At 40.6% G+C, this 23,296-nt stretch overlaps 2 protein-coding genes across 2 annotated transcripts in view; both read right to left on the bottom strand.

Annotated features, from left to right (window-relative positions):
* Nucleotides 1-1,739: 1,739 nt before the first annotated feature.
* LOC133643184 (contactin-2-like) lies at nt 1,740-22,676 on the bottom strand. The gene is made up of 5 exons (XM_062037608.1): nt 22,084-22,676; nt 21,770-21,956; nt 19,965-20,077; nt 12,733-12,901; nt 1,740-3,652 (listed from the first exon to the last, which is right to left on the bottom strand). Exons 2-5 carry the CDS (start codon nt 21,834-21,836, stop codon nt 3,567-3,569), a joined length of 435 nt encoding a protein of 144 aa, XP_061893592.1. The 5' UTR covers nt 21,837-21,956; nt 22,084-22,676; the 3' UTR covers nt 1,740-3,566.
* Nucleotides 22,042-23,296, bottom strand: part of LOC133643129 (prolyl 3-hydroxylase 1-like) — a 9,726-nt gene continuing 8,471 nt past the window's right edge. The window contains exon 5 of the mRNA XM_062037539.1: nt 22,042-22,199. Coding sequence (XP_061893523.1) covers nt 22,042-22,199 — 158 coding nt within the window. The remainder of the gene's footprint in view (nt 22,200-23,296) is intronic.

Below are 23,296 nucleotides of genomic sequence, written 5' to 3'. Positions count from 1 at the left end.
CACTGATGGGAATATTGGTGCGTGCAAAACAGCAGCAGGCGGCTGTGGCCTGCGGGCCAGTTCTAATACTAATCAAATATCATCCCGGGGGCCGTAGATCATTCATTCATGGGCCGGATCTGGCCCGCGGGCCTTGATTTTGACACCCCTGTCTTATGGGGTTCACTGTGACAATCACCATGCCAACTAGTGGTGGGGAGGCTCATAACACACATTTTTGGTCCACCTTAAAGCATAACACTTAGCCGAGAGACGACTTTTAAAAACCCCAAAGAGACATAAGATAAGGTACTCGTAACCCGGGGTACCGCTGTACTTGAGTCCTGTGTTGGACCAGCTGGGATGGGCTCCAGCTCACCACAAGCCTGAACAAGACCCGTGTTTGAAAATAAATCAACGGATGACTACATGAATGAATAGTCCACAATGATTTGGACACTCTTGTCTTTATTTTCGTCTTTTGTGGGAACTTTTTTTTCATAACTTACAAAAACAATTGGGAAGAAAGAAAAGTTTAAACATTGACTTCATATATCCTAAACAAAAAAACAACAACAAAAAAACAAAAAAAAACCCCACCAACAATCTTTCTGCTGTCATAAATGTGACAAAGGTTTTATGTAAGAGTTGATAGATGATTACAATGACAGGAATAGGTATTATCAAATGGTGACACACCCAACATATCAACATACCAGCAATAAAGCAACAAACCCGTTGACAGTCGTGGTCAAAAGTTTACAGACACTTGTAAAGAACATAATGTCATGGCTGTGTTGAGTTTCCAATCATTTCTACAACTCTTATCTTTTTGTGATAAAGTGATTGGAGCACATACTTGTTGGCCACAAAAAACATTCACGAAGTTTGGTTCTTTTATGAATTTATTATGGATCTACTGAAAATGTGAGCAAATCTGCTGGATCAAAAGTATACATACAGCAATGTTAATGTCCCTTGGCAAGTTTCACTGCAATAAGGTGCTTTTGGTAGCCATCCACAAGCTTCTGGTTGGATTTTTGACCACTCCTCTTGACAAAATTGGTGCAATTCAGCTAAATTTGTTGATTTTCTGACATGGACTTGTTTCTTCAGCATTGTCCACATGTTTAAGTCAGGACTTTGGGAAGGCCATTCTGAAACCTTAATTCTAGCCTGATTTAGCCATTCCTTTACCACTTTTGTCGTGTGTTTGGGTCATTGTCCGGTTGGAACACCCAACTGCGCCCAAGACCCAACCTCCGGGCTGATGATTTTAGGTTGTCCTGAAGAATTTGGAGGTAATCGTCCTTTTTCATTGTCCCATTTACTCCCTGTAAAGCACCAGTTCAATTGGCAGCAAAACAGGCCCAGAGCATAATACTATCACCACCAATCTTGACGGTAGGCATGGTGTTCCTGGGATTAAAGGCCTCACCTTTTCTCCTCCAAACATATTGCTGGGTATTGTGGCCAAACAGCTCAATTTTTGTTTCCTCCAGAGGGTCTTATCTTTGTCCATGTGTTCAGCAGCAAACTTTAGACGAGCCTTAAGGTGTCGCTTCTGGAGCAAAGGCTTCCTTCTTTGATCATGTATGTTGCTGTATGTATACTTTTGACCCAGCAGATTTGGTCACATTTTCAGTAGATAAATTCATAAAAGAACCAAACTTCATGAATGTTTTTTGTGACCAACAAGTATGTGCTCCAATCACTCTATCACTAAAAAATAAGAGTTGTAGAAATGATTGGAAACTCAACACAGCCATGACATTATGTTCTTTACAAGTGTATGTAAACTTTTGACCCCGACTGTACATAGTCACTAGTATTACTAGTCAGCAATATTACATAACACAGGAATATTTTCTCTATTTCTCAAAAACAAGACCCTTCCAATTAGTATTTTATATGTATAATCAAGCTTTAATCGTTAAAATTATGTTTTAAAATCATTTTTATAGTTATAACTGTTATGGGTAAATACTGTTATCATGTCATAAATGTTAAAATAATAATTGTTATTAGTAGATAGTATCAATAATTAAGTCATAAAAGTCATTGGTTAACAGTGTCAATAAACACGCTATAATTTCTAAACTTATAATTGTGAGTAAATAATGTCAGTAATCATGCTATGTTAAAATTATAATTATTAGTAAATAGTGTCAATAAAATATAATTGTTAAAATTATAACCATCATTAGTAAATGTCAATAATAATAATAAGAATTATTAATATTGTAATTAGTAAATTGAGTCAATAAAGATGTTATAGTTGTTAAAACGATCATTGTTATCAGTACATTATGTAAATTATAAATAATATAAAATATAAAGTTATGAATTATAATTTTTGTTGAAGTAATTACTGAGCATACAATGAATAAAATTTCATTCTCAAAATCCTCGTAGAGCAACAATGTTTGTATACTTTGAAAACTTTACTTGTTGCTTTAGTGCAGCCCTGGGCAAATTAAGGCCCGGGGGCCACCTGCGGCCCGTTGAGCTTTTCAATCTGGCCCGCCGGACATTCCCAAATAATTGTTTTAGATGTTTAAGATGGAAAGTGTAGCTGCCATTATGATGTGCAGTCATGTTTTCTAATGACCGGAAGTCTTCAACTATACTAACTCTTTCAATGCTTGGAATCTGCATGATATACTAGTTACTATGGTCATCTAATTAGTTACTATGGTCATCTAATTACTTACTATGGTCATATAATTACTTACTATGGTCACTATGAGATATCTCAGATTGTAGGTGTTTTTTTTCCCCACTATGTTTGTTGCATGTTTGTTGCATTTTGGTTGCGTTTCGGTTGATTGTAAAATATGTTGTCAATATTCAGTGTTTTATCATTCATAGTTAATAATGTAAATCCTACATTCTTTATTTTCATGCACATTCTGGGTCTCATTCAGTAAAAAAAAATTCAAATTCCATTCTGTTTTTTAAGGCGGTCTGTCATAACGTTTTTAGCTTTCAATCATTATTGTGAGGTTTTGTATTAGTGTTCCTAAAAATAGATATACCGGCCCCCAGGCACACTTTTTTATCTAAATCTGCCCCCCCCGAGTAAAATAATTGCCCAGGCCTGCTTTAGTGTGTTTGATGTTGACTTTTCCAAGTGTTTGTTTAGGTTATTAAACTTTTTGTTGACTGCATTTATGTCTATGACGGCATATCAGAACCAATAAATCAGTGTCATACTTCACCCCAATAGCAACAATTAGGATAATACTGTACTTATCAATGAATCTGTATTTAATCATTACCATTCCTAAATGGTCAGGTGTATATTTTGTGTAAATGTAAGATGAATAAATTAAATTAATTGTGACTACTGTAACGTTTTTCTTCTCCAAATGCTATGTACACTGTAAATACTGAGGCTGGAAGTCACATGTCATGTGTCTCATACAATCAACCAAATACAAAAGTAAAATGTGTTGACAAATGCATTTTCCCCTTTAAAAAAAAAAGACTGTTTTCTTTAGTATCCTCGAAGAAAACTTTGCCAGCTGCCAAAAGCCACTCAAAAAGTGTCAACTCAGCGAAGAAAAAAGTCCAAAAATCTGACGTCACAGTACTGACAGTAAAAGAATGGCAGAAGTGAGGATTGAACAACTGCACGCTACTGCCTTGCTCTGCACCATCATGCCCGTTCCTGAAAAACACACCACAAACTTGTCACTTTCAAAAAACAAACAAAATTATGGCTAGTTGAGCAACAATCGTGTTCCCATGTTTAGTTTTTACTCATTTTTACTAATTGGTTTTTATCTAGCCTGCACTTTGTCTGTGTTATTATTATTATTATTGGCTTTTATCTAGTTTGCACTTTGTCTGTGTTATTACTATTATCATTATTATCAACTCATTCTATTTTTTATTTTCCTATTTTAATGATGTTGGATCTGTGTTGTTGTTGTTGTTGGGGACAAATGTTATAAATTAGCTTTGGCTACAAACACTGTGATGCATGCATCGGATAACTGTTTCAGATGTCTATGTTTTTGTATCTGTCCCTATTTCAAATAAACCTCTATAATAATAAAACAAGCAGAAATCAATAACACACACAACAACATAACTACTCATTCTGGTGTATCACCTCACTTTGACAACATCTCCACTTTTGTGAGTACTTTTGCTGTAGGATTTGTGTTAACAGTATGGAAGGGATGGAAGAATGCTTGGTAATCGATGACTCATCAACATCAACACATGCTTCGCTTCCTCCATGGGTATGATTTGTTGTCTTCACTTTAGTATTCAATACCATATTTTTTGGTATGAAAGCCATCAATCCATTCCTCTTCCTCTTATCCGAGGGTCGGGTCGCAGGGGAAGCAGCCTAAGCAGAGACTTCTTTTCCCCAGCCACTTTATCCAGCTCCTCCCGGGAAATCCCGAGGCGTTGCCAGGCCAGCCGTGAGACATAGTCTCCCCAACATGTCCTGGGTCTTCCCCATGGCCTCCTACCGGTCGGACGTGCCCTAAACACCTCCCTAGGGAGGCGTCCGTAGGACATCCTGACCGAATGCCCGAACCACCTCATCTGGCTCCTCCCGAATGACAGAACTTCTCACCCTATCTCTAAGGGAGAGCCCCGCCACCCGACGGAGGAAACTCATTTCGACCGCTTGTACCCGTGATCTTGTCCTTTCGGTCATAACCCAAAGCTCATGACCATAGGTGAGGATGGGAACGTAGATTGACCGGTAAATTGAGAGCTTTGCCTTCCGGCTCAGCTCCTTCTTCACCACAACGGATCGATACAGCGTCCGCATTCCTGAAGACGCCGCACCAATCCGCCTGTCGATCTCACGATCCACTCTACCCCCACTCGTCAACAAGACCCCGAGGTACGTGAACTCCTCCACTTGGGGAAAGATCTCCTCCCCAACCCGGAGATGGAACTCCACCCTTTTCCGGACGAGAACCATGCCATGTCACCATCCCAGTCGCTTCACACTCGGCTGCGAACAGATCCAGTGAGAGCGGAAGATTCCCGGTCAGATGAAGCCAGCAGGACCACATCATCTGCAAAAAGCAGAGACCTAATCCTGCATGCCCTCAACGCCCTGACTGCGCCTAGAAATTCTGTCCATAAAAGTTTTGAACAGGATTGGTGACAAAGGGCAGCCTTGGCGGCGTCCAACATTCACTGGAAACGAATCTGACTTACTGGCTGCGGACCAAGCTCTGACAAGCCGCACCCACTAAATTTTAGAAGGAAAAAGGTAGTTTCCATATATTAGCCGCAGACATATACGTTGTGAGATGAGTTATTTACACTGAAATATTTTGTAAATGTTTACTTACATACCTTAAATCAGTGGTTCTTAACCCTGTTGGAGGTACCGAACCCCACCAGTTTCATATGTGCATCCACCGAACCCTTCTTTAGTGAAAAATGAAATGTTGTTTTTTTTTTCAAATTCAAGACAAAGTTATATGTTTTTTTACTGGTGCACAAAATGAACCGTGCATGAACATCACCTTGTTCAAAGAACAAAACCAACACAGTGCATGAACTCACAACAAATGACACACCTGCAAATCAGATGGAAAATTAGAGGGAACATGCTTTGGGGGTATCCATAATACGCCGATAGGAAGAAGTTTTTATTTACATTATGAGTCGCTCCGCCGAACCCCTGAGGCCGACTCACCGAACCCCTAGGGTTCGATCGAACCCAGGTTAAGAACCAATACCTTAAATGTTTCCAAACGGTGTCTGTAACAAGGCAGTAAAACGGCTGATCAACCAAAACAGAAGTCATCGTCATGGACCCACTAGCTGCGGGAGCTAGCTCTCTGATAAGCTAAACAGACTCAATAACGTTTAAAATTTTGGCTCTTTTGCCGCTGGCTTAGCTGGTACTGACTGTGACAATGCTGACACACCAACAGTTGTTGTTATATCATCCTCTCTCTAACGCTTATTAATGAACTTGTTCATTTCCTGTTAATATCTGCTTACTTTCTGCTGTAGCTCGGTAGCTACATTTCCCAGAAGTTTGGCAGTACCTTCGCTACTTTGTGAACGAGTATCTATTTCCACAGCTTAGCTACTTTTAGACCCGTGTAGTGAGTTGTGTGACAAATGTTTTGTACTTTTCCTTTGGCCAGGTTATTGTTATTTCTGCCACTGTGGCTTCTGTTGAATTGGTAATTTTTCTTGTGGTGAAAAGTCTCTATTATTATTATTATTATTATTATTATTATTGTTTCACGGCCTGTTATCGAATTAGTTTCCTGTGTTTTTTCCCTCATTTTGTACATGGTACGCAACTTAAAAGAAAAGTTAAAAAGCCGGACAGAGGCAGACAGAGGGCATGTTTCTAGATCAGGGGTGGGCAATTAATTTTTACCGGGGGCCGCATGAGCAACCCGACCACTGCTGGAGGGCCACATCGACAATATTTCAATTAAATTTTGCTCAATATTATTTTTGATATATACCGTAAGATAAATAATAATAATAATAATAATAATTAATAATAATAGTAATACTTCAACATAGTGTGTGTAACAGCATTCCATGACTAATATAAATAAATTAACATTAATAATAAATGACAGTAAAATAAGCACACGTATGACTGAGGAGTCATAGTGTAACTTTGTGTGGTGTTTGAGTTGTCCGACTTTTTGTGTGGCCATAAACGCACCAGTGGTTTAGTGCTATGCGTGTTGGTGACAGATGACAAGTTGGTTTTGGCCTGGTTTGTACGGCAGAAAATGACTAGTTTTTCGAGATAGAATTGTTTTACTAATGTTTTTGGTGTGGTTATGTCCGAATATAAACAGTTTTGCTCAATAAAGTGATCGATATAATTCCTGTCCTCGAAGCATCTCGATAGACGTTACAATAATTGAACGGTGTTGACGAACACCGTTAGGGCCGCTTGTTGTCACTGTCACTCAAAGTTGCATTGCAAAATTACATAGAATAAATATGTTTTTTTTGTTTAGAATTCAGATGGGATTTGATTTGGTGCGCGGCATATATTTGATGCGCGCAGCAGATGCTTGAGCAGTGCGCAATTGCGCAGGCACGCACCTTAGAGGGAACGTTGCTTTGCAGTCCATGTCTTGTTGAAAACACGCCATTCTTCATCAACTTTTCTCTTTTTAGCGTCTCGGGTGTAAACCGTGCATCGCTTGTCGCTGCATGTGCACCTTCACTCGCAGGTTACACACGGACACACACTCATAAATGATACTTTTCAAAATAAAAGCAGCACAGTTGTATTGCACGCACGACATAGATGTTTTTTCAACTTTATTTTGTAATTAATGATTGCAGCTGTTCACATTCACTCACAATCATGCACACGCATACGTCCACACGGAAGTAATACAAATAACGATTTTCAAAACAAAAGCAGCACCGTTGTATTGCACACTCGACATAGATACTTTTTAAAATGTATTTTGTAATTTATAATTGGCCTCACGCGGGCCGGACAGGGACGCACAAAGGGCCGGATGCAGCCCGTGGGCCGCAGAATGCCCAGGTCTGTTCTAGATTGTGTTTATTACAAACCCCGTTTCCATATGAGTTGGGAAATTGTGTTAGATGTAAATATAAACGGAATACAATGATTTGCAAATCCTTTTCAACCCATATTCAATTGAATGCACTACAAAGACAAGATATTTGATGTTCAAACTCATAAACTTTATTTATTTTTTGCAAATAATAATTAACTTAGAATTTCATGGCTGCAACACGTGCCAAAGTAGTTAGGAAAGGGCATGTTCACCACTGTGTTACATGGCCTTTCCTTTTAACAACACTCAGTAAACGTTTGGGAACTGAGGAGACACATTTTTTAAGATTCTCAGGTGGAATTCTTTCCCATTCTTGCTTGATGTACAGCTTAAGTTGTTCAACAGTCCGGGGGTCTCCGTTGTGGTATTTTAGGCTTCATAATGCACCACACATTTTCAATGGGAGACAGGTCTGGACTACAGGCAGGCCAGTCTAGTACCTGCACTCTTTTACTATGAAGTCACGTTGATATAACACGTGGCTTGGCAATGTCTTGCTGAAATAAGCAGGGGCGTCCATGGTAACGTTGCTTGGATGGCAACATTTGTTGCTCCAAAACCTGTATGTACCTTTCAGCATTAATGGTGCCTTCACAGATGTGTAAGTTACCCTTGTCTTGGGAACTAATACACCCCCATACCATCACAGATGCTGGCTTTTCAACTTTGCGTCTATAACAATCCGGATGGTTCTTTTCCTCTTTGTTCCGGAGGATGCGACGTCCACAGTTTCCAAAAACAATTTAAAATGTGGACTCGTCAGACCACAGAACACTTTTCCACTTTGCATCAGTCCATCTTAGAGGAGCTCGGGCCCAGCGAAGACGGCTGCGTTTCTGGGTGTTGTTGATAAACGGTTTTCGCCTTGCATAGGAGAGTTTTAACTTGCACTTACAGATGTAGCGACCAACTGTAGTTACTGACAGTGGGTTTCTGAAGTGTTCCTGAGCCCATGTGGTGATATCCTTTACAAACCGATGTCGCTTGTTGATGCAGTACAGCCTGAGGGATCGAAGGTCACGGGCTTAGTTGCTTACGTGCAGTGATTTCTCCAGATTCTCTGAACCCTTTGATAATATTACTGACCGTAGATGGTAAAATCCCTAAATTCCTTGCAATAGCTGGTTGAGAAAGGTTTTTCTTAAACTGTTTAACAATTTGCTCACGCATTTGTTGACAAAGTGGTGACCCTCGCCCCATCCTTGTTTGTGAATGACTGAGCATTTCATGGAATCTACTTTTATACCCAATCAAGGCACCCACCTGTTCCCAATTTGCCTGTTCACCTGTGGGATGTTCCAAATAAGTGTTTGATGAGCATTCCTCAACTTTATCAGTATTTATTGCCACCTTTCCCAACTTCTTTGTCACGTGTTGCTGGCATCAAATTCTAAAGTTAATGATTATTTGCACAAAAAAAAAAAAATGTTTATAAGTTTGAACATCAAATATTAGAACCTTTATTTAACCAGATAAGAAAACCCATTGAGATCAAGATCTCTTTCACAAGGGTGACCTGGCCAAGAGGTCAACAGCACATGTCACAGAGCAGTTTCAAAATAAATACATTAAGACATACATTTTAAAATACATAAGAGAAGTGTAAAACAACAGAGATTTACATCTTTAAAAACACAGGCACTGTGCAAACGTCTCTCGCTGTTTGTCCCTCAGGACAGAACGGAAGGCTCCAAATGGAAGTAGTTCTGTAAGTTTCAGTTTCGTCTGCAATTCATTCCATGCCATAGGGGCAGCAATGCCAAAAGCTCTTTTGCCAAATTCAGTCCGTACATGAGGAACAGTTAAAACATACAAATTGTTGTCTTTGTAGCATATTCAACTGAATATGGGTTGAAAATTATTTGCAAATCATTGTATTCCGTTTATATTTACATCTAACACAATTTCCCAACTCATATGGAAACGGGGTTTGTATAATAAACATTCAAACTGAGCATGTTTCTCTTGTTTGGTGAGAAGTTGTACATTAAGTTATATATTTACATGAAGTAGCTTTAATGTCGCAAGCTACATTTGTCGTGTAGCTTGTTACAATTCTCTGGGGATAGCTTCCCCTGTAGATTAGCTACATTTAATCGAGAGTAACTTGTAGCTTAGTGTCAGAATAATTGTATATAAGTTATCACACAACTTGTTTGCTTGCAGTTCAGGTTGCTCTGCGTGAAGACCGGTGGCCCTGGTTACTATCTACTTGTGCTCACATAGCTGTCCTTGTTCTTATCAAGCAAAGGCGGACAGCTTGTAAATCTCCACTGTGTGCGCCTCGCCGTAGAAGTGTCTGTTTTTCAGATCTGGACAGCCACGGGAGGGGCCGTATCAGGACCCGAAGTCTCCAAGAAAATAAGGCGGACGAGCAGAGAGGGGGTGAACTCGACACCGCTCCAAGCACATTTTGTTTTGACTGTTTATGACCCAGTGCTGGGCTGCTGCATAATGTGACCCCTCCCCTTAGAAGCAGCTTCAGCTATGTCATCAGGGAATGCCCAAATAAATGGGGAGGCGCTGGAACTTTTTCCTCAGAGCGTGGGGTGACACTGTGCGAGGGTGCCGGTCCACGCGCTCTCCTCATGAGCCAAATTGAATTCTGTCTCTCTTTGATTCCTTGCTTCAGGTCCTGTTTAATAGATAGTTCGGTGCTTGAACCTGACACTTAGCTTACTACATTTTCCAAGTAGCTTGCCTATCACTGGTGACATGTTTAGGTTCGTCCTCCAGTGGTAATGACATCTAAGATACTAAGACATGCAGTTTATTTCCAGTAATGGAGGTGATTATTACTATATTATACACTGCGTATGGAGACGCATGATTAGCTGCCAGCCACTTATCATCCATTAATTTTTAAAACAAGAACATAAGTTGGTGTATTACCTGATTCTGATGACTTGCATTGATTGGAATCGGACAGGATTCGCAATAATGCTGATAACTTCCACATTTTCGAATTTACATTGTGGAGGAGAAAAAAGTCCTCCTTTCCGTCCAAATACCACATGAAAGTGGTTGGTTTTTGCCATCTTATTCCATACTTCTTTTTCTACAGAAATACATTGACGGCAAAATCTGTGGCTTGCTAGCTTGTGTGCGCAAGCTTTCTGAGACTCTTATTTTGTTAGCGCAGGCAGGATGGAGCGGCACTTTTATTGTGAAGACAGGAACTGTGCGGTCGGTCTTTAGGGTTTTGACAACAGATACGGCACGGGAGTCTGTTGAAATAAAACATGTTTCTCGCCTTCCTGTCAGTTGTTTTTTTCTTAATACTGAGTTCGCAACAGCCAGCGTCATTCCACAAGATCCTCGGATAGTTAAAATGATGAGCGCTAATTTTTAGGTCTATTTTTTTAATGCCTGGCTGGCGATGGACTAACACACCCTCCGCCATCCGCCGGTAGCTCGTGATCAACCTAATGGGCACCCTTGATTTAGCAAATTTCTAATTAAAAGTGAAAGAGCGGTGTATTTATTCTCTAACCAAATACATGCAGTCACAAAAGTATTTGTGAGTGAGAGCGTAGATCCGCTACCACAAGCCCAGGAAGTGTGCAACTATGCAGAAAACAAGACAAAAACCTTTTTTGTAGGCTACAACATAGCACTTTGGTTGTGACGATGGTGGTGACTAGGGATGACACTCGAAACCGGTTTTCCCGGTTGTTCGATAAGAAAAGAACCGAGTGCTCGGACTCGAATCCCTTTTTGAGAACCGGTACCCGTTATCGAGACCACTATAGTAAAGAAAAAGAGGTGGTTATTTATTCGAATCCCTGGAATCCCGTCCCGACCAGAAATGCCCCGTGTGACATCACAAGAAATGACGTCACGTAGCTCAGTCATTAGGCGCAGATAGTGAAAGCAGGAAAAACAATGGACCGGAAAAAGCGCTCCAAGGTGTAATAAAGTTCAAAACAAAAGGTATAATCCAATGAATAACTTTACTGAGAGAATTGAGCAGGGTACAAACACATGACGAACACTTTTACGACCAACCGGAAACATAGCAACCAGGCTAGCAACGCACCTCCTTTACGCCAGCTGTCGCAACGTTCTATATATACAACATATATGACATCTCCCTTTTTTAACTTTTGTTTTTCTTTCCTTGTAAACAAAACAAAATCACACTGTATATGTGTTGTCTGTCTGATTCTAAATAATGCAGACGGGACGTGTTGGCTGAGTTCTTGACGTTTACTTTCACAGCGTGCTCATAACCTCATTCTTAGCTGCCGGGTGACGACATGCAACAACACTTTTCGGGGCTACCGCGCATGCTCGTCACTCCCGTTGTATGCTGGGTAGTGTAGTTGTTATTTTCCCTAGCTCATAACATCACATCTTTCCCCCTATAAAGAAAGATTTTAACTCAATAAAGTGTATTTCTTTTTTTAGCTATAACTTTTAATTTTTTAGCATTGTAACCACATTTGCAAACAACTTTTCTCTTCATAGAGTTTTCTTTCAATAAAGAAATAAAGCGCAAAAATGTCAAAGCATCATAACAAACAGTTATGTCAAATAGCAGCAGAAGTGCACTTTTTGGAGAGCTGTATTATTTTCAGTTTTGTGCCCAAGGGACTGATTTGATTTAACACTATATTATTATTTATACACCTATAGTGATCACAGAGACAGATTGTTTTTGTGTTACTGTATATATCTGTTTTTCTGAAAAATCCCACTTAATATACTTTGGGTAACAACAGTCAATATTTATTTATTTTATTTTATTTCTTTAGGGGGGTAACAGTCAATATCAATCAATCAATCAATGTTTATTTATATAGCCCTAAATCACAAGTGTCTCAAAGGGCTGCACAATATTTATTTATTTATTAGATTTTATTTTTTTCTTATATAATAAAAGTGCTGCGATGAGGTGGCGACTTGTCCAGGGTGTACCCCGCCTTCCGCCCGATTGTAGCTGAGATAGGCTCCAGCGCCCCCCGCGACCCCGAAGGGAATAAGCGGTAGAAAATGGATGGATGGATGGATAATAAAAGTGAGCTTTTTTTAAACCAAATATTGGGTGTTTTTTTCCATATACAACAACCTATCTGGACTCGACAAGAGAATCGATAAGGAATCGGTTCGATAAGAGGATTCGATAATAGGCTCGAACTCGATAATTTCTTATCAAACATCATCCCTAGTGGTGACTCACCTGAGTCGCGAGAAACAATAATCTCATGCGCAGGCCCGTCGCCACCTTCACCCCAGGAGCGCACCTCCAGCACCACGTATTGGTCGTCTTTGGGCAGCGGCAGGTTCACTGATGTCTTCGTCTTGTCCACTACCTTCAGAACCGTCTGACTGTCATGCTTGTACAGAATCTGCCATCATGAAAAACATTCACCTTTAAACTTGTTTTGTCCCCATAAATAATAATATTTTATCATGTATTTGCACTTTCGTGTTACAATGTGTAATATCGTGGTGATGAAGTACAATGCATTTAAAGTGTAATGAAACGATCACTCGAGTGTGGATATGTGATAACGATAACAATAATGCATTCTTTCAAAAACACGTCAAACACATTTCTAACATCAGCACATACTTCAAAGTTGACTTGAGCGAGGTGTGTAGTGCTTGTACTGCACCCTTAAACATTTACACAACAGTGTGTTGGTGTTTGCACGTTCGTTCTAACTTACTTTACGTAACAACTGCAGGGAAACTAAAGAAAGGATCTTGAACAAAACAGTCAGCACTATTTGAGCAGACTCTTTTTCCTGAGGAAGCTTAGGTCCTTTAATGTGTGCATCAAGCTGTTGGGAGATCTTTTATCAGTCTGTTGTGGCCTGTACTTTGCAGTGGTTTGTTGGGGGAGCAGCACCAGCAAAAGGGACTTAAACCGGATTGACAAACTGATCTGGAAAGCCGGCCAAACTATCGGCACGCAGTTGGAGGCGTTTGTGTCAGTGAGGGACAGGAGGACACTGGACAAACTGCTCGCCATCATGGAAAATCCTGCCCACCCACTCCACCAGACAATTGAGGGACGGTGGAGCTCATACTCCAAAAGGCTCCTTCAGCTTCATTCCCACAGTGTTCGATTCAAGAACTCCTTCATTCCGCACTCCATCCAGCTGTATAATCACTCGCCATACAGCAATAGATGATATCTGTCTATTACATACTTGCCAACCTTGAGACCTCCGAATTCGGGAGATTGGGGGGGGGGGTTTGAGGTGGACGGGGTTTGGTGGTAGCGGGGGTGTATATTGTAGCGAGGAAGAGTTAGGGCTGCAAGGGATTCTGGGTATTTGTTCTGTTGTGTTTATGTTGTGTTATGGTGCGGATGTTCCCCCGAAATGTGTTTGTCATTCTTGTTTGGTGTGGGTTCACAGTGTGGCGCATATTTGTAACAGTGTTAAAGTTGTTTATACGGTCACTCTCAGTGTGACCTGTATGGTTGTTGATCAAGTATGTCTTGCAATCACTTACGTGTGTCTGCAGAAGCCGCATTATACATGTGTCTGGGCCGGCACGCTGTTTGTATGGTGAAAAAGCGGACGCGACGACAGGTATAGAGGACGCTAAAGGCAGTGCCATCACGGCACACCCTTAATATTGTTGTCCGGGTGAAAATCGGGAGAAATTTGGGAGAATGGTTGCCTCGGGAGATTTTCGAGAGGGGCACTGAAATTCGGGAGACTCCTGGAAAAATCGGGAGGGTTGGCAAGTATGGTCTATTACCTGACACCTTCTATGTTAGCTACCCCTCTTCCATACATTTCCAAAATATTAGAGAAAGGTTGTCTACAGTCAGTCGTTGCCCTTCTTAGAAGATAATGGCATCACTGAGCTGTTCCAGTCCGGTTTCAAAGCCCTCCACAGCACAGAGTCAGCACTTCTAAAAGTATCTAACGATATCCTCCTGTCAACAGATTCTGGTAAATATGCTTTTAGATCTGTCTGCTGCGTTCGACACTGTCGACCACGCCACTTTAATCTTGAGAACTGTGTGGGCATTAAGGGCGCCACCCTCAACTGGCTCCAGTCGTACCTGACTGACAGGAGTTATAGTGTAAAAATGGACAGCTTTGTGTCTTCCACAGCTCCTCTTCCACATGGGGTCACCCAGGGGTCAATCCTTGGCCCTCTTTTATTTGCGCTTTACCTTCTCCCTCTTGGTTCTGTTTTCAGGAAGCACGGTATTGCATTTCATTTTTATGCCGATGACTGCCAGATCAATTTTACCATGGCACAAAACAACACGGTCCAACGTCTCATTGACTGCCTGCACGACATCAAAGCCTGGCTTTCAGTTAGGTCACCTCAGCAGTCAAGAAGCAGATTAGCAACTCTCCGACAAGACAAAAGCTTATTGTATTCATTTGAACTTTGCTTTCTGTTTTTTTTTATTGCTCACTAAAATGTAATCTTAATGAGGGTGGTTAATAATTATTATTAATAATTAGCTAATTATACAATTATTATATTCCCCAGCAAAAATGTGTCATTATGATGCAATTGGAGTAATTCATTCTTATTAAGCGTGCATTTAAAGTACTTCCAAAGCTTATATGTTTGTAGTGTCATATCAAACGAAACGTAATCAAGAATCATTAGGACCGGAATCCAAATGAAGAATTGGAATCGGAACCAGTATCGCTTGAATCCAAACCATGCCCAACTCCAGTGTTGCTCGGATTATTTGCTTATTTTTCTCTGTCTTACTAAGAAGTTTGGAGCGTGTACGTGTAGATCTGATCGCATGTGTGCGCATTGTGCGTGCAACTAGAGCAGCCCTTTTTAAATAATGGGGTGGGGTGTTTTTTTGTCTTACCAGAATAGGATGTTCCTCAGCATTTTTCTGCACTGCCTGTCTAAAGCCAACACTTTTGAAGATTTCGTCTGCTATGGCGTCCAAAAACGGATGTAAGAAATACAAACATATTGTCTTACACGCGGGTCAGTACTGTTAATTGTACGGTTTGTGTGGTCCTTACGTCACGCCGGAAAAGCCCCAGCCAGACCAGCGCAGTGAAAGACGCTCTTTTCAAAGACACCTGGGTTGTTGACTACAGGCTTATGGACAAAACACGCACCCGTGGACAAATATAAAACAGGCTTATGGACAAAACACGCACCCGTGGACAAATATAAAACAGGCTTATAGACAAAACACGCACCCGTGGACGGCTATAAACAGGCTTATGGACAAAACACGCACCCGTGGACAAATATAAAACAGGCTTATGGACAAAACACGCACCCGTGGACGAATATAAACAGGCTTATGGACATAACATGCACCGATGGAGGACTATAAACAGGCGTATGGACAAAACACACATCTGTGGACGACTATAAACAGGCTTATGGACAAAACACACACCCGTGGACGACTATAAACAGGCTTATAGACAAAACACACACCTGTGGACGACTATAAACAGGCTTATAGACAAAACATGCACCGGTGGAGGACTATAAACAGGCTTATGGACAAAACACACATCTGTGGACGACTATAAACAGGCTTATGGACAAAACACACATCTGTGGACGACTATAAACAGGCTTATGGACAAAACACACATCTGTGGAGGACTATAAACAGGCTTATGGACAAAACACACACCTGTGGAGGACTATAAACAGGCCCATCTGTGGACGACTATAAACAGGCTTATGGAGAAAACACGCACCCGTGGACGACTATAAACAGGCTTATAGACAAAACATGCACCGGCGGAGGACTATCCAATCCAATCCAATCCACTTTATTTATATAGCACATTTACACAACAAGAATGTTTCCAAAGTGCTGCACAGCCATGTTAAAAACAATATTAAAAACAATATTAAAAACAGGAGACGGCTTATAGACAAAACATGCACCGGTGGAGGACTTAAAACAGGCTTATAGACAAAACATGCACCGGTGGAGGACTATAAACAGGCTTATGGACAAAACACACATCTGTGGACGACAATAAACAGGCTTATGGACAAAACACACATCTGTGGACGACTATAAACAGGCTTATAGACAAAACACACACCCGTGGACGACTATAAACAGGCTTATAGACAAAACACACACCTGTGGACAACTATAAACAGGCTTATGGACAAAAACACATCTGTGGACGACTATAAACAGGCTTATGGACAAAACACACACCTGTGGAGGACTATAAACAGGCTTATGGACAAAACACACACCGTGGACGACTATAAACAGGCTTATAGACAAAACATGCAACGGTGGAGGACTATAAACAGGCTTATAGACAAAACATGCAACGGTGGAGGACTATAAACAGGCTTATGGACAAAACACACATCTGTGGACGACTATAAACAGGCTTATGGACAAAACACACACCCGTGGACGACTATAAACAGGCTTATAGACAAAACACACATCTGTGGACGACTATAAACAGGCTTATGGACAAAACACACACCCGTGGAGGACTATAAACAGGCTTATAGACAAAACATGCACCCGTGGACGACTATAAACAGGCTTATAGACAAAACACACATCTGTGGACGACTATAAACAGGCTTATGGACAAAACACACACCCGTGGAGGACTATAAACAGGCTTATGGACAAAACATGCACCCGTGGACGACTATAAACAGGCTTATAGACAAAACATGCACTGGTGGAGGACTATAAACAGGCTTATAGACAAAACACACATCTGTGGACGACTATAAACAGGCTTATGGACAAAACACACACCCGTGGAGGACTATAAACAGGCTTATGGACAAAACATGCACCCGTGGACGACTATAAACAGGCTTATAGACAAAACATGCACTGGTGGAGGACTATAAACAGGCTTATGGACAAAACACACATCTGTGGACGACTATAAACAGGCTTATGGACAAAACACACATCTGTGGACGACTATAAACAGGTTTATAGACAAAACACACATCTGTGGACGACTATAAACAGGCTTACGGACAAACCACGCACCCGTGGACGACTGTAAAAAGGCTTATGGACAAAACACACATCTGTGGACGACTATAAACAGGCTTATGGACAAAACATGCACCGGTGGAGGACTATAAACAGGCTTATGGAACCCGAATAGTATGTCACACTTGGCTTCACTATAACCACGGTGGAAAACGAGGTGGGAGACGAGGAAACCTTGGTAGGTGGTTTCATTTAATTTAATTTAATAAGCTTACAATGTTATGCAGAGGTACAGTTATAACAATTTTATAGACAAAATACACTATTTATAGTCACTGTGGAGAGTGGGGTGGCACAAAATATTTTCTTCTTCCTGGGGGGGGGGGGGGGGGGGGGGGCGTAACAGAAAATGTTTGAGAAGCACTGAACTAGAGGTACAAGAGTTGTAGAAGCGTTCGTGTTGTTGAAGTTTTAGACACGGCGAGAGTAAAATATTCAGTGTGAGCTATGACGACAGCGGTAAAAAAGTGGAGGATAACAATCAGTCAAATCTGTGGTGTTGATTTTTTTAAAGACAGAAATAAACAAATTCTGATGACATGCTGAAATGTACACTGAGTGGTCACTAGGTGTCAGTAATGTTACATGGATGTAGATCTGGCCGCTCCACTGGGATTCTTTCAAAGTTAAAAGAAATTCAGAAAAGAAGTAGAAGCATTTAAGTCCCATCTTAAAACTCATTTGTATACTGTATGCTAGCGTTTAAATAGACCCCCCTTTTAGACCAGTTGATCTGCCATCTCTTTTCTGCTCTGGCCCCCTGACCACAGATGATGCGCTAGCTGTTCAAACTAAAAACTCCGACTTATTAGTGATTCCCAGAGCCCAAAAAAAGTCGGCGGCCTATCGACCGTTTTCTATTCGGGCTCCAGTACTCTGGAATACCCTTCCAGTAACAGTTAGAGATGCTACCTCAGTAGAAGCATTTAAGTCCCATCTTAAAACTCATTTGTATACTCTAGCCTTTAAATAGACCCCCCTTTTAGACCAGTTGATCTGCCGTCTCTTTTCTGCTCTGCTCCCCTCTCCTGCGTGGAGATGTTATCAGGTGACCACAGATAAATCGCTAGCTGTTCAAAGTCGGGACCCGGGTGGACCACTCATCTGTTGGTGATGTCTCTGCGCTGCTGACTTGTCTCCACTCAAGATGATCCCCTGCTGGCCCCACTATGGACTGGACTCTCACACCATTAACTAGATCCACTCGACGTCCATTGCACCGGTCGCCCAGAGGGCGTCCCCACATCTGTGGTCCCCTCCACGGTTTCTCATTGTATCCCATTGGGTTGATTTTTTTCTTGCCCTGATGTGGGATTTGAGCCGAGGATGTCGTTGCGGCTTGTGCAGCCCTTTGAGACACTTGTGATTAAGGGTGATATAAATAAACTTTGATTGATTGAAACTTTGAAAAGGAATAGAGTTTTTCATTAAAGTGATTAAAACAGCGACTTTTTCCACCACAAAAAAGGCTAAATCGCGCTGATAAACAAAATGGAAAACGCAGAGATTGGATAGTTAAGAAAGGTTCTAAGCTCTGATGTAGCATTGAGAAGACATCAAACTTGACTAAAGGAAGTAAAAGTTGCGCCAAAGGATCATTGCTTTTGCCAGAGGAGAGCTACAGCGTCATACCAAAAAGCCTCCTGTCCCCCCATCAGTGTCCTCCGAATCGAAACGACAAAGTTTAGACTATTTGAAGACAGCCCAAACGTGCAGTGTGAAACACCTAGCAGTAGCTGCACATTTCCTTCAAGGTTAGGGAACCTTGGAGGATTGCGTTTCGTTTCTTGCTTCGATTCCGGTTCCCAACAAATCTCCATTGCGATTTTTTTTAAGAGGCAGGGTCAAAAATGTACAATTAATTTCTTACAGGGCTATTTTCAAACAGTATATATCAATCAATCACATTTTATTTATACAGCCCTTAATCACAAATGCCTCAAAGGGCTTTACAAACCACGTCATCCTCGGCTCAGATCCCACATCCGGGCAAGAAAAAACTCAACCAAATGGGAACAATGAGAAACCTTACAAGGGACCGCAGATGTGACCGAAATTGATAATTATAGACTTAAGGGAGCAGCTCCACACAGTGTATGGAGCTACAGTTGGCTGCTTTGCTACCCCTGTGCCAGTTAATTCTTCAAGTCGGTGGACTGGGTTTTGAAAATAGGAATCGAAGTAAAAAAAACTTTGGACGCTTCAGGGGGAATCGCTACGTCCAGCTCTGAGTCACTTGGAAAGACTCTGGACGACTGCTACGCGCTTGACCCACCCGGACCTTGCCGTCTCGAGGGCCATGGATTAAGTGCTGAGACTGAGACATAACTGAACTCACTGAATCACTGAACCCAACTAAAAACCAGGACCACAAAACCGGGATAAGAGCCAAACTGTGGATTTTGTGAACCGTTCCACCCAGAAACACTCACCTTGTATCCCAGAATAGCAGACTCATTGTGCAGGGACTTCACATGGTCCCAGCGCACAATTATCCAGGAAGCATCAGTCCTCCAGGACACATTTCCAGGAGGACGATTAGGAGCTGGAAAACAAAACAGTGTATATGTCATATATTTAACTTCATTTAACAATCCAATTAAGATATACTGTGCTGTTAGCTAATTATCATGTCAACACTACGACAATTAAGCGTCAATAAACAATAGACAGTCTTTACTGTCAAAATTAGGGATGTCCCGATCCGATATTGATATAGGATATCATCAATAAATCCAAACATTATTTATATAACCTTTGTTATACTTCGGCAAGATGCGACGCAAGGTGCTTTAAACCAATTTAAAAGGAAAACACTCACGTGCGCGCACACACACATACACTCTTGTCTTTGTTACCTTCTTGAGACGTCCGAAAAATGCCTACCTCTTAAGGACCACCCTTTCTAGATATATAAAGACTTGTATTTACAACATTAATATTATATACATACTATGCAAATATAAAAAAGCTTGTTATGAAAAATGAGTTGGAATTTCACAAGAAAAAGGTCACAATTTCACAAGAAAAACTTAGAATTATGGCAGTATTATAATAAAAGCGTAATTTTACTCAACACAAGTAAACAATTTACAAGCAAAACTGAACATTTGTGCAATATTATGATCAAAGTTGGAATTTTACTCAATAACAGTCGCAATTTTACAAGAAAAGCTTAACATTTTGACAATTTTATGAAAAGAGTGGTAATTTTATGTGAGAAAAGTCACAATTTTATAAAAAAAACTTTAAAGTTTTGGCGATATTATAATAATATTCTGAATTTTACTTGGCAAAATTATGACAAAAGTCATCATTTTACTCAAAAAATGTCACTATTTTACAAGAAGAACAAAAAAATTGGCAATATTGTGATACAAATCTGAATTTTATATGACAAATGTCACCATTTTGCATTAAAAAGTAATAATTTACATAAAAAAGTAATACTTTTACGAGAAAATATTGCAACTACAGAAAGAATATGAGAAATTGTTCCCAATTTTATGAGAAAAAAAGTTGACACATTGTGAGAAAAATACTATTTTTAGTTACTTTTTTTTTGTTTTTTTGAATTTTTTGGTTGTAATTGGTTTTTAGTCTTCATTATTTACTTCAAGTTATTACAGTATGTCTCTATATACATATTTATTTTATTTTTTAATAAATTGTGGCCAAAGGGGCCGCATTTCAATTTCTTACACACACTTGTTATTACATATGTTGGCCAGAGGGGGGAACAATTTTTGAAGCTTTTCAGGTGGAATTCTTTCCTATTCTTGATGTACAGCTTAAGTTGTTCAACAGTCCGGGGTGTCCGTTGTGGTATTTTAGTCTTCATATTGCGCCACACATTTTCAATGGGAGACAGGTCTGGACTACAGGCAGGCCAGTCTAGTACCCGCACTCTTTTACTATGAAGCCACACTGTTGTAACACGTGGCTTGGCATTGTCTTGCTGAAATAAGCAGGGGCGTCAAAGATAACATTGCTTTGTTTTTATTTACGATTTACACAACGTGCCAACTTCACCGGTTTTGGAGTTTTTACATTCATCTAAGGAGAACAACAACAAAATTAACAAAAGTCATGTCCGGAGAAGACCGGTCATGACAACACTTTTAGTAATACAATACAATTCTGGCGATTCAGCTTACAGTTTTGTACTGTAAAATCTACTGACTTTTTTTTCCCCAGTGTAGGTCGCTGTGTGCGTGCGTGAGTATGGTAGACATACGTGGTTTCCTGGTGGTCACAGTGAAGCGTGGCGATGGCGGTCCCGTGCCTGCACTGTTATACGCCATAACTGCAACATGGTATCGAGTGCTAGGACGAAGTCCAGACACCCTGGCTGTTGTCTCGAGTCCCGCTGTCCGCACTCGGTCTGCCGCCGCCTCCCGTTCATGCTGGCGCCAGTATCGGATCTAAAGGAATGCCAAATGGACACACAATAAGTCTACAAAAAAATCCACAACATCCATCTTTACTCATCTTCGAAAACAACTGACGCTAATTGTCTGCTGTTTGAAATTCTTCTAGTTTTTCCATTACCTCGTATCCTCTAATGATGCCGTTGGTGTTGGGCTGCAGGACCGGCTCCCATGACACCTGGATATCGAAAGCTGTCAATGCCGTGACGTTGATGCTCAAAGGGCCAACTGTTGGTTCTGTTCAAAGAGAAATAAGTAAATTTTTATATTTTTTGAATTGAATTGAATTGAATTATTTATTTCAAACCTGCACTGTACAACAACACACTTTTTTTTTTTTTTTTACATTTTGGCAGAGACATTTATGCAAGGCTTGAAAAGGGGTTGGATGAAGCAAATGCTTATAATATCCCAACCCCTCTCACTCATTCCACATAAACAATATAATACAAGAACAATACTATACAAACAAAAACAAGAAAAGCTCCTGTACACTAACAATACAATAGTACCATTGTTACTATGAGACAAGACAAGGCGAGACAAAACACACACACACACACACACACACACACACACACACACACACACACACACACACACACACACACACACACACACACACACACACACACACACACACACACACACACACACACACACACACACACACACACACACACACACACACATAGGCCCAAACACTCTCTGACCATACACCTCTCTCTCATCGCTCTGTGCTAAGGGCATCACTCTCTTCAAAGAACTTAAGAGAGTACATGAAAACACTAAAGGGGCCTCACTTTCCAATGTGTAATCATTGCATCCGTCCCTCCTGTGGTTTTAATCAACCTATCCCCAGGTGCATAATGACAGCAATTTGGGTAGCTAACGTTGACTATTACTGAGTGTATATTCTTTCAAAACAACAACAGAACTGCAAATTGTTAGTAGGTTCCCTAGGACTGCTTTTGTCTAGGTGCATGTGCTCCCTGCATGTACGTGTAAACAAGACAGCACTGAGTAGCCCCCAAACTATAATTTATCGGGCCAACAAGCAATTTTTAATCAATGTACTGTAACTACACTGCAAAAAGTCAGTGTTCAAAAACAATAAAAAAAAAAAAAATGAGGGGTATTTTATTTGAACTAAGCAAAATTATCTGCCAATAGAACAAGACAATTTGGCTTGTCAAGACTTTCCAAAACAAGTAAAATTAGCTAAACCCAAAAACACCTTAAAATAAGTATATTCTCACTAATAATAAGTGCACTTTTTTTGGTAGAATTTTTTTTTGACCTTTTTGCTCAATATGTTGAAAAATATTCTCAAA

The sequence above is a fragment of the Entelurus aequoreus genome, linkage group LG26 (genome assembly GCF_033978785.1).
Source record: "Entelurus aequoreus isolate RoL-2023_Sb linkage group LG26, RoL_Eaeq_v1.1, whole genome shotgun sequence".
Taxonomy (NCBI): domain Eukaryota; kingdom Metazoa; phylum Chordata; class Actinopteri; order Syngnathiformes; family Syngnathidae; genus Entelurus; species Entelurus aequoreus.
Note: the sequence above shows the minus strand (reverse complement) of the source record. Positions and strands in the feature narration are given on the sequence as shown.

Bases quoted from the DNA above. Each gene is read 5' to 3' on its own strand.
- LOC133643184 (XM_062037608.1), bottom strand. From the start codon at position 21,836: ATGGCGTATAACAGTGCAGGCACGGGACCGCCATCGCCACGCTTCACT. The intron at 12,902-19,964 runs GTGAGTGTTTCT...TCATGATGGCAG, and splicing joins CTGCTATTCTGGGATACAAG to ATTCTGTACAAGCATGACAG. The intron at 3,653-12,732 runs GTGAGTCACCAC...TGTGTTTTTCAG, and splicing joins TATTGTTTCTCGCGACTCAG to GAACGGGCATGATGGTGCAG.